Source organism: Sphaeramia orbicularis, chromosome 21 (assembly GCF_902148855.1).
Source record: "Sphaeramia orbicularis chromosome 21, fSphaOr1.1, whole genome shotgun sequence".
NCBI lineage: Eukaryota > Metazoa > Chordata > Actinopteri > Kurtiformes > Apogonidae > Sphaeramia > Sphaeramia orbicularis.
In genome coordinates this window covers 31125408-31140892 of record NC_043977.1, presented here as the reverse complement: position 1 = coordinate 31140892, position 15485 = coordinate 31125408, and the positions used below count along the sequence as shown (strand labels likewise).

The 15485-nt window shown below is 40.2% G+C and overlaps 2 protein-coding genes across 3 annotated transcripts; both read left to right on the top strand.

Moving 5' to 3' along the window:
* The first annotated feature begins 248 nt into the window (after nucleotides 1-248).
* On the top strand, nucleotides 249-2029 carry jagn1a (jagunal homolog 1a). The gene is made up of 3 exons (XM_030125833.1): nucleotides 249-333; nucleotides 879-977; nucleotides 1070-2029. Exons 2-3 carry the CDS (start codon nucleotides 889-891, stop codon nucleotides 1530-1532), a joined length of 552 nt encoding a protein of 183 aa, XP_029981693.1. The 5' UTR covers nucleotides 249-333; nucleotides 879-888; the 3' UTR covers nucleotides 1533-2029.
* Nucleotides 2030-2189: 160 nt separating this feature from the next.
* Nucleotides 2190-15176, top strand: tfg (trafficking from ER to golgi regulator). Of its 2 annotated transcripts, none has more exons than XM_030124712.1 (8): nucleotides 2190-2324; nucleotides 4483-4696; nucleotides 4918-5001; nucleotides 6871-7017; nucleotides 8930-9097; nucleotides 9257-9403; nucleotides 13752-13844; nucleotides 13973-15176. In XM_030124712.1, the coding sequence occupies exons 2-8, from the start codon at nucleotides 4513-4515 to the stop codon at nucleotides 14371-14373; spliced, it is 1224 nt and encodes a 407-aa protein (XP_029980572.1). In that variant the 5' UTR covers nucleotides 2190-2324; nucleotides 4483-4512; the 3' UTR covers nucleotides 14374-15176. The 2 variants fall into 2 exon arrangements, with proteins under 2 accessions (XP_029980572.1, XP_029980570.1); XM_030124710.1 differs by having other exon boundaries at nucleotides 13970-15176.
* Nucleotides 15177-15485: the final 309 nt, after the last annotated feature.

The following is a 15485-nucleotide window of genomic DNA, read 5'->3' as shown; positions in this document are numbered from 1 at the left end:
ATGTTTTAATCCAAGATTAATCACCATTTATCACCATTTATCAGACCCAGAATGAAGTCCATTTTAATGTTGCTTTGGGTTCCTGATTTAATCCACACTCAAACTTTATAGGCAAAGATAATGCACATATTAAATATTAAAAGTCATAACCTACTTTGAGCTCAAACTCGGAAGAGGCGTCAGCAGGATGGATGGTTGGGAAAGATGCTGATGCTGGGATGGGTGGGCTCTCAGTTGAGATTGTGCGCATGCGCACTGCCTCCAAATCTTCTACATCTGTTTGCGTTGCTTCGTTTTAAACAAACCAGGCCATACAGGCGAAAATACACAACGGTAAGCACCGTTACTTATTTAATTATTACGTACCATACTAAGCTATCACTGTTGATACCCAAACGACATTTACGTCTATAGATTACCTTGTAGAAGTTAACGTTGAATTCGGTTAGCGATAGCAATAAAAGCTAAGGTGCTGCTTCGCTTGTTATTATTGAGTTTACATTATCATTTACTTGTTTTTCACGTCCCTAAGGAATTTTTTGTAGTTTACAGTTGCCCCATTTATCAGTGTTTTCAGAACAAGCGACAAGAAGGCTAAAAGTGTCGAGTGATGTGTCAAATATAACTGGTTAGCTGTTAGCTGTTGAACAAAAAGACATGAAGCTTCATGTTTCCTGAATTTGCAGTTTTCTCAGTGATAAGATTGGTTTGAACATTTTTGGATTTTGCGCTGCTAGACAGAAATTCTAATAACTGAAAACAGAAAGTAAGTAAAAGAAATGTATCATATATGTAATAACTGATATAAACATTGATGGTTGCAGCCTGTGATTTGGCAGATTTGCTTTTAGTTCATGATTTGTTTTTTGTGTTAAAAGATCATACATCATGACATTCCGTGGAGGCTCCAGACCCACTAGTATAAATGGAAATGACTACAAATACAAAGAAAGGATCGTCCCACATTACCAGATGAGGTAAGTAACCTGCATACTTTTCTGTTAAAGTGGTCATTTAGTATAAGTATTTTCACTAGATCTCTAAACCATTTTATTCACTCTGTTCACAGTGTGGCCCTAAAGTCAGAAGTTCGGAAGTTTAACCTCGTCCATCTCTTAATCTGGCTGCTGGTGGCAGCACAGGTGGCTGTCAGTCATTTCAACTTGGTGTCACCTGACACAGTGTCAGCACCGTACCATTGGGAGTATCCCTACCTACTCAGCCTCCTCCCTCTACTCTGCAGCAGCCTGTCACTTCCAAAGAACAATATCAGTTACCTCGTCATATCCATGATAAGCTCAGGGCTGTTCTCTGTGGCACCTCTCATTTATGGTGGAATGGAAATGTTCCCTGTGGCGCAGCAGCTCTACCGCCATGGAAAGGCCTACCGCTTCATTTTTGGCTTCTCTGCAGTGACTGTTACATATTTAGTCATGGTGATTGCTGTACAGGTGCACGCTTGGCAGTTATATTACATGAAAAAGCTGCTTGACTCATGGTTTAATGCTACGCAGGAAAAGAAGAAGAAGTAATGGAATGTAAACATCTATGTTTTTGTCTTACCATATATATTCTTCTTATTCATCTTTATTTATTAATTTATTGTTTAATAACATCTTAGCAGTCCAATGTTCTCTGGCGCCATTGCAAAACCCTTATGTGACTCTCCTAAGTAATCTGAGGTGGCACCTTAAACAATTTCTAAACATTAACATGACAGTCAATAGTAGGCTAACCTCTACGTCTGTACTGATCTGTTATTTAGTATGACTGTTGTCATCACTAAAAAAAATGATGCAAAGATCTGAACAGATGCATAGATGTGCATATTTGTGCAGCAGTGGGGCCATGAACCTTGTATCATCCAAAATACACACTGTTTCTTTTTGCTGGAGTATGTAATAAAGAAAGTGTGTTTTCTTTGCTGAAGATGTGAGAATGTAATATCCTTTATTGTTAAGTCTACCTCTGACAACGTTTTTTTTTTTTTTTCAGAATGCATCAAATAAAAATAACAGTGGTCACTCCAGTTACTGTCTGTCGTGTGCCATTCAGCATCAGAGAGGACCCTAAGTCTATGCACACAGCACCGTTAACAGAATAACATCATTTGACCTTTAACCTAGTCATCAGCGATGATTGTCAACTTTGTGCTCAATTTACTGCGCTTGCGTGCTTTGAATGCCACGTACAAGTTGACGTTGACAGTCTGGAGGACACTTCCTGATGCTGGTACCCAGGTCTAGCTAGGCTAGCTAACAGAATTGATTTTCACGGTTTGGGGAAACCTGTGAAATACAGCGTGGTCACGTCGTCTGATTCAGGTGAATGACAAGTTTGTGTTCATTGTCCAGATACACTGTACATAGGTTTCAACCATCCGGCAAGGATTCTATGTCATCACTGTTTTACTGTTGTGAGCTAGCATGCTAACTATGTTAGCTAGCGTTAGCTGGCTAATGTTATGAACGCTGTCCGGGAGTTATGCTACGCTAGCTCGTCCAAACAGGTGTTGGCTCTGATCCGTAGTAACTTTAAAAATTATCCCCAACTAACGGAATGTGCTTTTCTAAGAGTACGCTTTACAATTTGCTAGCCATGAGTTAGCGTATCTAGCTCACAATGCCTATCAAATAATGCTAACGAAAGCGCTTTCCAGATTAAGTGGCACTGTTAGTCGATACAATGAAACTTATCAAAATTGCTAAATGAGAGCTATTACAATGATCCTATTTCTTTACCTTTCTAATTTATTATATTGATATATTTGACACTGGCAGTGGTTAAATGGCCGAACACACGATAGCACATAGTCAATAGATGATATTCATACGCAGCTGACAGATGACTCTGCGATTCCCATTTGTTGGGCGTGTTTTTACAATCATCCTTAATTATCCACCAGTGTTGTTGAAACAGTTTGATTTGTAACTGCCAAGTGCTAATTTGAAAGAGCAAACATCCACAGAGATGAATTGGCTGATGTCCTCATTTATCTTAGCTTTATGCTAAATGTTAGCTACCACACAATCCCTAGCATCCAGCTAATTATGCATCTGGCCTGGCCAAGCAAAGCCGTAGCATTTCTGGAATTAAATGTTATGTTTCAGCAAACTACGTCACCAGGTAATGTAGTTGCTAATCCACACAGATGATGATCCATCAGATTGTTTAAACCAACTTCACCCAATGTCAGCAATAAGCAGTGCTGGGAGAAGTATTCAGATTCTTTACTTAAGTAAAAGTACTACTGTCATACTGTTACAAAGTACCTCACTGTAAGTAAAAGTGGCACATTCAAAACTGTAAATATACAGCCATCATTAGCAGCTAAACTGAAAGTATGAAAGGAAAAGTAGTGATTAGCCTATACAGTGAAATGGTCAATGAAAAATAGTTATTTTCCATTAATGTGTTTGTTGTATTTTACTGCTGTAGATTTTAAGGATGAGCACATCAAGCTGTTTTACTTCTATTACTACTCCAGGCTAGTTCAGTCTACAGCAATGCATGAAATCCTGTTTGCCCATCACATGTTTGTAGCGTTGCTGTCTTGTAAAATCCCCTGTATCTCTGAGAAGTCACCCTTTTTAAAGAAAGAAAAATCAGCCTAAACTGACCTGATTTGGGGTAATGTCTTTTCAAGTTGATCAAAGTAAGTTTTAAAGAGTTATAAAATATAAAATATTCAAAATCAACAAATTTGTAGATGCATGGTTTTTATTAGACAAGAAGAGTACGGTTATAACCTGAATATTAAAACTGAACTAAAGCAGCATCAACAGGGTACTATTAGAAACCTATAATGGGCTCTATGCACAGCCCCACTACTTCCTGAACTTCAGGTGGGTCCTTTATTTCCCGTCTTTCATTATTGGACACACTGATTAATCCAGGTGTGCCTAATTAATCAGTAGTCGCAACAAGAAGTAGCAGGCACACCTGGATTAATCAGTGTGTCCAATAATGAAAGACGGGAAATAAAGGACCCACCTGAAGTTCAGGAAGTAGTGGGGCTGTGCATAGAGTCCATTGGAAATGCTCAGGTATAAAAAACTTTACAACAAATTTTACTCTGTACTCAAGTACAATATTTTAGGAAAAGTACTCAGTTGCATTCCACAAGTGAACATAATGTACACATAGAAACACTGGTTAGTCTAAAGATGCATGACTAAGGTTAAATTCCACTAATCAATACGCTTGTCAAATGTCTCCTGGAAAGCCAGCCTGTTGAACTCTGAGACTTTGAAGACTTATCAGAATTTGCAATTACAACCCTAGATTTGTGGACATAGTTGTGACCTTTACTTTTGTTATCAAACCTTGGAATCAAAGTCCACAAGACTGACTGTACCATAGAATGGTCTTTGACTCCTCACTGTGAGATCTTTGACCCTTAGACTCTGCAAATAAACTACAACTGTGTCCAACTGTGCAACTGTGTTAATTGTCAATTACAAATTCTGTGACCTTGATCAGTGGTGGGAGCAGAAGAGGTCGGACGACACCATGAACGGCCAGCTGGACCTGAGCGGGAAGCTGATCATCAAAGCCCAGCTGGGCGATGACATCCGACGCATCCCTATCCATAATGAAGACATAACTTATGATGAGCTGGTGCTGATGATGCAACGCGTCTTTCGGGGAAAGCTGCAGAGTAACGATGAAGTTACCATCAAATATAAGGATGAAGGTAGGACACAGGCTCTGGCTCAGATCCTCTATATCTTAGTTGCTTTCAAGAGTAAATTTGTTGGTGTTGATAGTGCATTTATATCTGGAAAATGTATTTGAAGGTAAATTATTATACTGATCATTTGACCATGTAATTTCAATCAATGAATAAATCAGTATTTTTATATTAATATTTTTGTCATAGAGTGATTTTTCTGGTGTCTGTCTCTTTTGCCATAGATGATGACCTAATCACCATATTTGACAGCTCTGACCTCTCCTTTGCAATCCAGTGCAGTAGGATACTCAAACTGACTTTATTTGGTAAGACACTGAATTTTTTTCTTCCTATGACTCCTTGTCTATATGTTGTCTTGACTTTCTTTACTTTACTGCATTTTACTTGAGGGAGCCAGATTTGTAGGTTCATTTATAGCAACTGGTCACTGGAGGGCAGTCCAGCTTTCGCTTTGCACAGAAACCCTCATTTCCTTTTGCTCATTGAGCATTGTTTGCACTCATGTCTGACTAATTTTGGGTGGAATTTCTGTGTGTTTTAGTACTGGTTGAACAGGCACACAATGTTACGAAGAGACAAATGTATATTTACTAAAGACCTTTCTGCTAGCTAGAATAATTCCTGATTTTAATCTTCAGTATGTACCAGCCCAATAAAGTCCTCAAATATTTAACTATGTCATATAACTTGCATAAAGGCCATAAAATGATTCTTATTTTCCAAAAAACGAGTTGAACTCATCCTCACATTTCACCATGAGTTTTATGAATTATATTGTGCTTTTTCTTTGGTTAAAGATCTGAGTTGATAGAAACCTTTTCGTCATATTGTCTTTGTTTTGTTTAGATTTCTCAGTAATGTGATCTGAGACTTGTCTTTTTTTTATCAGACCAAGAGAAATTAGAGATTTTTTTGTGTGTGTGTCAAAATGGGGAATAATATTTGTATGGATGATATTGCCAATATTTCTGTAGAAGTGTGTTTCTTGTTAATAATGATTATTTATTGCATTAATTTTCACGTAAATTGCATTAATTTTAAGTCAGGGGTATGTCCTGTAGATTTTGTTGTATGTTTTTTTTTTCACATTCACAGATTCTCACAGTAATAATTGCACACTGTAAAACACAAAATATTGTTTTTGCCAATTTTTCAGACACATTAAGATTTGTCACATAACTTGACAAGGTTAGAAGTACAATAATACACTAGTACAAAAGTACACTCAAAGTTAGAAATACAGCACACGTAGTATGCATGCACTGACATTACATAAATCTGTAATGATAACATGATGTTTCCTGTGCTCTGCTGTAAGTCCTTATGTTGCTGCTATTATTAGCCACAGAGCTGTAAGATGTTTTTTTTTTTTTTTTCTCTCTCTCTCATTGTAAAAACATATTTTACTTCCTCACAATCAAAGCTGGGCTCTGGCTCGTCATCACATGCCTTGACCTCACGTGGAACTTGTATTCTCAGACATGTGTTAAGATTCAGTGAGTGAGATTCTCTGGAATCTGAGAAGCCTTGTGTTTGAGCGCAGGGCCTCATGACCCCATGCATCTTTATTCAGCATTATCCAGGCCAACAGAGAAACTTCTATGAGGAAGGAATGTTTACCATCCTCCATTTCTCCTCCATCAGTTTGTAATGATAAAAATAAGTGTTTCAAGTTGTGGCGATGCAGAGCACATGGGGTCACTATTGCCGACTTCAGCATAAATGACTTGAGTAGGCGCAGTACAAAGCTGGATGACAAATCAGTATCCTCTTGCCAGTTTTTTTATCTTCATTTCTTTGTTTATTAAATGCCTTGGTTGGCAAGCAAACATGATGATGAATTTGGCAGGCCCTCTGTTTGTAGTTGTGAATGGCTTTGTAGATGTAGTCATGTGAGAGAGGATGCCTGTAATCCCTGATAATTAAATTGTAGCACTAAATGAATTGGATTGTATCATCATTCACACTTCAGTCTGAATTAATAACTTTTACAGACAAACAACTTCAAATTGTAATCATTTTTATATGTAAAAACATTTCATTATAAGCATTTTTATGTGAGGCCTCTTTTATTAGCTGTTAACCATTATTCTTTGTTTTTTTTAAACAATATTATTGTTTTCAGTTTATTTACACTCAAACCATGTCCAATCTCCTCTTACTTTTGCCTCCAGTGAACGGTCAGCCTCGGCCTTTGGAATCAAGTCAGGTGAAGTATCTTCGAAGGGAGCTCATTGAGCTCAGGAATAAAGTCAACACCCTCCTGGACAGTTTGGAGCCTCCAGCAGAGCCCGGTCTATCTGCTACAGCACCAGACAGTGGTAAGAGCCCATGTAATTAGGCATTCCCAGTGTTTTCCCACAGTTTGTTCATAAACATTAGTATTAAAGCATTACTACATGAGAAAATATGACCTATCTAGTGATGAAAAGGAGATTTGTACAAAAAAGTACTGTACTTTCCAGAATATGAGGCGCACCTGACTATAAGCCGCGGCTGACTTTAAGTTGCACCTCACTATAAGCTGCAGGTGTCCACGTCACGACATGAGATATTTACACAGAAAGATGTTAAACAGAAAGATTATTGAAATATTTATTACCTCCGCCAAGGAGGTTATGTTTTTGCCAGGGTTCGTTTGTCTGTCCGTTAGTGTGAAACATAACTCAAAAAGTTATGGACAGATTTTGATGAAATTTTCAGGGTTTGTTGGAAATGGGATAAGGAAGAAATGATTAAATTTTGGTGGTGATCGGGGGTGGGGGGGCCCACGGGGGGGCCACTGATCAGCCTTGGCGGAGGTCTGCGCTCTCCAAGTGCTTCTAGTTTTCATACCTTAACTGCTTTTTTCCAAACAGTGCCTGTAGCATGGCAGTAAAACGGCAGGAACACAGCTTTTTAAAAAACCCAGAAAAGTCATTGATCTCTATCTTCATCTTCCTTCTGCTCATTAAACCGCTGCAGTCATCTTCTTCAGTGTTGGAGCTGAACAGCCTCAGCTCCGTCACACACATTCTCAGTCTCTCCTCCGTTGTTGCTCAGTGGCACTTCCGTGCTACAGCTCTATTTCCTTCTTAGACAGATGCATCGATTGGTTTTAACTTCAAAGCTGCATCATATGCATTTCTTCGTGTGTTTTCCATGATGAGGGTTTGTGCATGACACGCAAAATGATTGTTAAAAAAGTTAAGATTAAAACAACTTCTCTCCGCATCATCTCTTCCACCTGTCTGTCTCACTTTTGCGCTTCCTTCTAGAGCACCCCCTGGTGGCCATTAGCCCGTATAAATCTATACTCAAGCTGCATCGCTGTATAAGCCGCGGGGTTCAAAACGAGAAAAAAATAGCAGCTTTTAGTCCGGAAAGTACAGTAATCGTAAAATTGTTGATGAAATACGTACCATAGATAAGATTAACTTTCTAGACCAATAACATTTTGACCTTTTTAGTTAAAGGGATACATGATATTTCAGTTTGTCCTGGCTTTTTAGTTTTCTAGATCACAAAGCATCTGTTAAGTCTCTCACATCTACCGATAGAGTTTACACAGTCTTCTTAACAAGCAACACTTGTTTCTGTCCCACAAACTCTGTGCCAGAATAATAAGATCTGTATTCCACAAGGATACTGGCACCAGACTGAGACAGTTTATAGAAATCTGTCATTGCTGGAATGATTTAATAAGCTATTTTCATACAAAGATTTGTCTGCTTTAATAATATACTGCATACATACCAGTTCTGTCCAGTTTAAGTGTGGTCACTTACTCCCACACATGATGCACTTTTTAAGCACAAAGCCCCTCCCAAGTCATCATAACTGTAACCAAAATATTCACTTATGGAGCATGCATAGCGTACTGTAGTTTTCACTAAGATCGCAGCGTCTGATTTGAAAAATTTTGTGCACTGGTGGAGTATGTAGTTGTTTATTGTTGAGCGTCTTTGCAGAAATGCACTAATTAAAGGGATTGGGGTGTCTGTAGTGTGAAAATCTGGCACCCTGCTGGGCAAACAGCTGGAATTGTTTTGAGAACAAGAATAATCAAATTGTTTTATGAGACTTTGGCAGTGTTCATTCTGCTGTTTGTGAACAATATTCTCATTTCTCTTGTAATACATGTTTTCGTTTATAGTGTAATAAAATCAAACGTCTGTTTACAATAGGCTCCAACTAGTACAAAAGTCTCTCCTCTTTTATCCCGCTTTATAAACATTATTCTGATGTTTACAGAATCAGTGGACGGGCGTGAAGGCAAAGTGGTGGCAGCAGACCCCTCCATGAAACAAGCCACCCCAGTCAGTGCAGCCAGTATGTCAGCCTTCGACCCATTAAAAAACCAGGACGAGGTCAACAAGAATGTCATCTCCGCTTTTGGCCTGAGTGAGGACCAGGCCCCAGGTACTAAACAGCATCACAAATGATTGAGGTTGCTAAATTGAGCATTATTATAAGCTCGGTTATTCTGTTGTATGGTTTTATTATGGTTTCACTTGCATTGCTGTGGTGCATGTATGATATCACTGTACTATACGTCTGTCTCTTGTGTTGTCTGAGTAGCTCCCCCACCAGCTGCACCAGAGGAACGCTCAGGAACACCTGACAGCATCGCTTCCTCTTCATCTGCAGCCCCACAGCCAGGAGTGCCCCCCCAGACACAGGCCCCTTACCCTGGAGTACAGCAGGGACCCCCAGCTGGCATGGATGGTGAGACACATGCACACACAGCTAAATGCATACTTAATAAAAGCCAAAAGAAATTGATTTAATGTGTCCTCACAAAAAGCCCAGATGTGCACAAACATAATGGGTGAACACACAGACATAATGAGGCAAAGGCACATGTTTAAGAAGTAATACATTGTGGAATGGTGTCCTTATGGTCATGGTTAGACTCTACAGTGTGGGCGGTTAAGCAATTAAACATTCTTTTACAGTGAAGCTTTAGTCCCCCCCACTAGTATTTGTTGAGTAAGCAAGCTGTTACCATGCGATACTGGTCCAGGGTAATCTGCATTTCAAGGAGTAGTTCTTCCTGGGATGTTATGAGTTTAAGACAGGATCACTAAAAATGTGTGTCACACTGTTCATCTAGTATTTGCGACTGTAATGAATGTAGCATCATATTGATCTTTTCTGTGTTCACTCTTTAAACAGTTGCTCATTTATGTGTGATGAAACAGGTCTGTAGATGATAGGCTCAGAAAATTATTGTACATTTCATCATGAACCTTCAGAAACGTGGTGTTTTAACTTTTAGCCTGTCTACAATTGTAAGTATTTTAAATTAGAAAATACTAAATGTATTTTGGGTCCTTCGGTTTACATGGTCTTTTGCAATCGGGGTCATTCTGTTACAGCAGCAGCTTTTACTGAAAGAGAAATGTCATAGCTCAGCAGGACTTTGATCAACACTGTATACACAAGGTTTTCCATGAAGTTGACATATTTTTGACAAGATGCTTGGTCACAGTTTTTACAATGCTGGCGATCTGTCTTGTGGAAAGGAAAACAAGAGCTTGATAAACATTATCTTAAGAAATCAGTCTTTACCAGTTTTTCTCAGCACAGTATCACCTCTGAGACTGAATCTGGTGGACAAATGATCTTTAATACCAATCTTCTTTGTCCACTAAATTTATCATTAGGGAGATCTTTGGCTTGTCTTTATTTCTTGTAAAGAGAGGTCCAGACAGGTGCAGCCACAGAGGCGAAGCATCTCGTACTGTTTACCACATTCCTATAAGAGGGCTTGATTGTTTTCAGCTTGTGGTTTGGCTCAGACCATGTGAAGGCCACTGGAGCAATGGAGATGCGCTCTTTTTCACAAGACCCAAATCTTACTCAGAGCTCAGAGCAGTCACTGTGCAGACTTCTTACCCCACCTGCAATATTAAAGATCAGTGCACATGTTGTTTGACGACTTCCATTTAACTGGTGGTTTGTGGTTTGGCTTGGCTTGGCCAGCGTTGCAGGTTTTATCCACGGGGCCTAGTATGAGTTTGGTTGGTTCAGAGGGAAGACCATTTCTTCCATAACACAAGGATTAGGAGAAACAACAGACAATATAGGGATGACCTCATTGAAAATCTTGGTAATCTTTGTGAGGTCTTCATGGGTATACAAATTTCCACCATGTTAAATTCACTGAAATGAAAATAGGCAAGTTTTTGTGGAATTAATATTCCCTGGATGTTCCCTGTAATGCTAGATAAAGTACTGGCTCTATGTCCAAGCCCAGCGTGATAATGAAGAATTCTTCCTGTCTTCATCCATTATTTCCATTTGGTTTTCCTTCTGATCTCGCTCCTCACTTTCAACACTGCAGATGGTTGGCACACGGACATGTTAAGTCAGATCATGCCCAGCCTGTTGTCCTGTCCAACCTCTTCCTCAATCTTTGTCCTTTCTTTCTTTCTTTCTTCTCATCTTTGGTTGCAGAGTTTGTATACAGTACAACAGCTTCCAAACAAATCAAAACATTGCATGAGATATTATTAAAGCAAAACTACAGATTACCATTTGCACCTGAACATGGGTGGTCTTTTTTAGAGATGGCCTTAAGCTAACTTTTACTGCAAAAAAAGGTTACTTGTTGCTTCTAATAAGATCCATAAGCAGATGGTAAAGATTTCAACCTTCTGTCTTTAAGATACTGATAAGCCTTTGGCAGTAATTTACCTCTATGTAAAGACGAAAGACCCTATAAACATGAGCATATGTTGCAGCTTTCCAGACAGTTGCCTGAAGCGCTTTATCAGATGGGCAGATGTGTGTTTGGTGTAAAATGTTTATTTAAAAATAGGACGCCTTTGTCAGGATGTCTTCTCAAGGCACGCTTAGAGGTCAGCAGAACCACAGCCAAAGACTTTGTTCCAACGAACACCATTTTTCTAACTTGGGATTTCTTCTCTCCTCAAGCAGTGCAGCTCTGTCCTTAGGAAAACCCCCAGTCACTTCTTTATGCTGTGAGTCAGAAGGCTGATGGCTGACCTGTTGACACTGGGGAGAAATGAAAAACCCATCCCTCCATCACTCTTATATAACACTCATGATAGATTACAGACCGAGGAGAACTAAAGAACTGCCAATTTCACAGACATGCATTCTCGCACAATAAAGACCATGTTAAAGGTGCTTTCAGTGAGATAACAGATGGTTGCCACATCACCGCAATGACTATAAAAAGTTACTGTAGGTACGCTGTGTGTTGCTAGATATTTACTTGACCGGTCTGTGCAAAACTAACATAAGGTAATGTGACCATACTCTGAGCTCATATTGTCATCCCATTTAAGGTTTTCCACAATGTTGGCTCTCCCACTGTGGAAAATAAGCACCAGTTTTACCAGCTCTTGAAAAACTGGTAGACCTTGGTGTGGCCCTCCCATTTATTATCCTTCAGCTGTTTGTGGTTGTCATTTGTTGTCAGACCTCTTTATATGCCAGGCAGGAGATGTGGGGGTAAGATTTGGCCCTTGTTAAGAGTAACTGCTCCTTTGCCAAGTCTTTGCACATTTGCTGAACTTTAAGATGGGGAACAAATTTTATACAGACAGAAGAAAGTTTCTATGTTGGTTGGAAACATAAAGGACCCGCAATGACTTTTCTCAAGTAAGAGAGTGCTGATTACTCTTCATGTTACTTATATATGTAATGTCATGCAGGGCAATGTTTGAGAGATTTACTCTTAAAGATATGTCATTCTCTACAATGACAGCCTCCCGAATATTCCCCTCTTATAAATGTGACTATTCCAGTATATCTAATACAGATGGTGTAAACTGTATGCTCCAAATTAGGCCAGTTAATGCAGGGGATCTGCCAATATAGTTCAGGCTTTAGGGGTATTCTTTTACACAAGCATTCAGAATACATGTCACAACCTCTTAACTGTTCACCATCAGCTCTGTTTGTTGTCAAAAAACCATCCAACAAGACTGGGATGAAAGAAAAGCCCATGTATATGTTTGAAAGAAGAAACAAAAGTACTTGTAAACACTTAGGTTTTTTTATGTGTGCAAATAGGACACTGCTATAGGACATGGTGAGGGGAGTTCTGTGTTAATCAGAGTAAGCACATCTGCATATAAATGGGAATGTTAGTGGAATATTCATTTTCATGACACATGTAAATGGTTTAGTAGCAATACTTCATCCTCAGTGAGATAACTGAATGAGTTGTAGAGGTGATGATATGCAACCGACAAATGCTTTGTCTTGATGTCGGAAAATTGAATTAAGGTTCTCTGGATGTCTTTCAGCCACATCGTAAGAATCATTATCCCCTTCATTATTTTTACCCAAGAGGTTTTACTATCACTCTAGTTTTATCTGTCACTGGGATTACGCACAAACTATCACACTGATTTGGATGAAACTTGGTGGGTCATGGGTCAAGGATGAAGCCCTTAAATTCTGGAGCCAATTCATCAAAAGCAGCTGAAGCTGGGCTTTTTAACTTTCTGTGATGTTGGAGAAGCCCAGGATAGCTTGTAACTGATAAGTAAAAAACTGACCAGTGCCACCAGCTGAATAAACCCTGCTGTGACCATGACACTCATTAAACTAACCTGCGGCACCATTTGGCGAAAAGTGGGTCATGATTTGAAGTTTGATTGTGGTATAATATTTAGCAAAAACAAGAAAAAGAGTGGATTAAAAGTCTTGATGGAGGTCTGCGCTACAGAACTAGTGTCCTGGATTTGTAGCGTGCATGTGTTTATTCAGGCACCTGCACTTCTCTCTCCGTGTTGGAGCAATTCCTGACTGTTATTGTGCCATAGAGAGTTTTTTGTGGGCACCAGGCTTTTAGCATTAAATAGTTGTTGCAAAGTGGTTGCAGCTGTTTTCATTGAGGCAGTTGTGTTATTTTACCCAGATGTACAGGTGTTTCTGTGAAGTCACAGATGGAATGGATAGTGACTGATTAACAATTTGGGATTATCCATCAACAATATTATCAACTATCAGTATTTGATATTCCTGATAATTTCTTTTGGCTTCTGTTGTGTTCGTTTCTCTACACTCATAATGCGTCTCCTTGTGTTTTCAGGCCAGGTGTACCAGCAGTACCAGGCGCCAGGTGGGTACCCACCTCAGCAGCCAGGTGCCCCACCGCAGCAGCAGTACGGTATGCAGTACCCTGGTAAGAGTAAAATCTGTCAGTTTAGAAAGAAAAAAAGAGGTAGCTGCTGAGTTGTGAAACAAAGCGGTTCCATTTCTACTGGGCATGCATTTAAGACCCCCCCCCCCCCCCCCTCCCTCTCTCAGCAGGATACAGCCCTCAGCCTGGAGCCCCTCAACCTGGCCCACCACAGCCTCAGCAGCAGCAGTTTCAGAACTACGCACCTCCCTCCTCCCAGGCTCCTGTCCCTGGTCCAGCCCCTGCCCCAGCTTTCCAGGGGGGCCAGCAGCAGCCCCATCCGCCTCAGGGAGCCCAGCAGTATCCACCAGGAGCCTTCCCTTCCCAAAACTATACCTCCCAGGCCTCACAGCCTGCCAACTACAGCCTGCCGCCCAACTCCCAGCCTGGCTCAGGGTACCAGTCTCGCCCCGGATACACCCCGCCTCCAGGCAACACCGTCACCCCTCCACCCGGAGCTGCTAACCCATACGCCCGCAACCGCCCCCCGTACGGCCAGGGCTACACTCAGCCTGGCCCTGGATACCGGTAAAAGAGGATAGGGGATGTTTCCGATCCTCACACACCCCCAAGTCCTCCCCCTCTATGTGGCTCCAACTGTTGGGAGTGGGTGCAGGATACAAGGTCTACTGCTCTGCACCCCCCTCGCCCTCCCCACTCATTCATATATCAAGCCCAAATAAGAAACAAGCAACCCTTCCAGTCTGATGGTTAGTGTTCGTATGCTGTCTCAACATGCCACTCTGTTCTGGCCCTGGTGTATGTTCCTTCTGTTTTTTCTGATGATTAATTTCCACTGTCTTCTCTACCCTCTTGTAACTGTCACAGTAAAAATGTAACCAGTCTGTATGCACACACCTGGGAGACCAAAACAGGCTGTTGCACAAATATTTTTCATTTCCCCATGGTAACACTTCATTTTGTGAGCAAGATCCGCATCTGCAGTGAATAACATCTCCACAGTCATGATGGATAAAACGTCCATAGATGCATTAATTAGACACCAAAATGAAATGTTACACCTTTAGCTTTTTGTTGTTGTTTCTATTTACTTCTTTTGATCAATTTTATCACCATGTCGGTATTAATGATGTATCAATCGATCTGCCCCATGTTGGGAACACTAAGTGATGGCTCATGGGAAATGTAGTTCCCAGTGTCAAGAAGGATTCCTTTGTTTAGTTAAATCACCTCCAGTAAGGCTTGCTATTGTTCTCTTTATCTTATCACTGGTTTTTACTAATATATCAAATCAAATTCCACCTTGAAGTGAGATTAGTTGTTTATGTATAAACTGTAACATTTTTCTGGAACCTAATAAATAATCGAGACCCAGTTGGACTACTTTTTCTTTTTACTTTTGTTCTGATATTGTTGCTTTTGGCTATGTTGTCTTACTGTCTTTCTCTTAACACACTCTCTCTGTTTGTGGTTTCTGAGTTCATGTCTGTGTTAAGTTTGGCTTCTCTCTTCCCTTTCTCCCAAACCCGGATTTGGAAAAACTGTGGTAATGCTGGTATTTTGTTTTCCTGCCTGAGGGTTGTGGTTGGCTGGGACATGTGGCATGGGAGTTTGTGGTTGGTCTTTCATGTCAAGCTGTCTTACTAAGTGAGAGGAACTGAGCACATAGGGTTTATTAAAGAT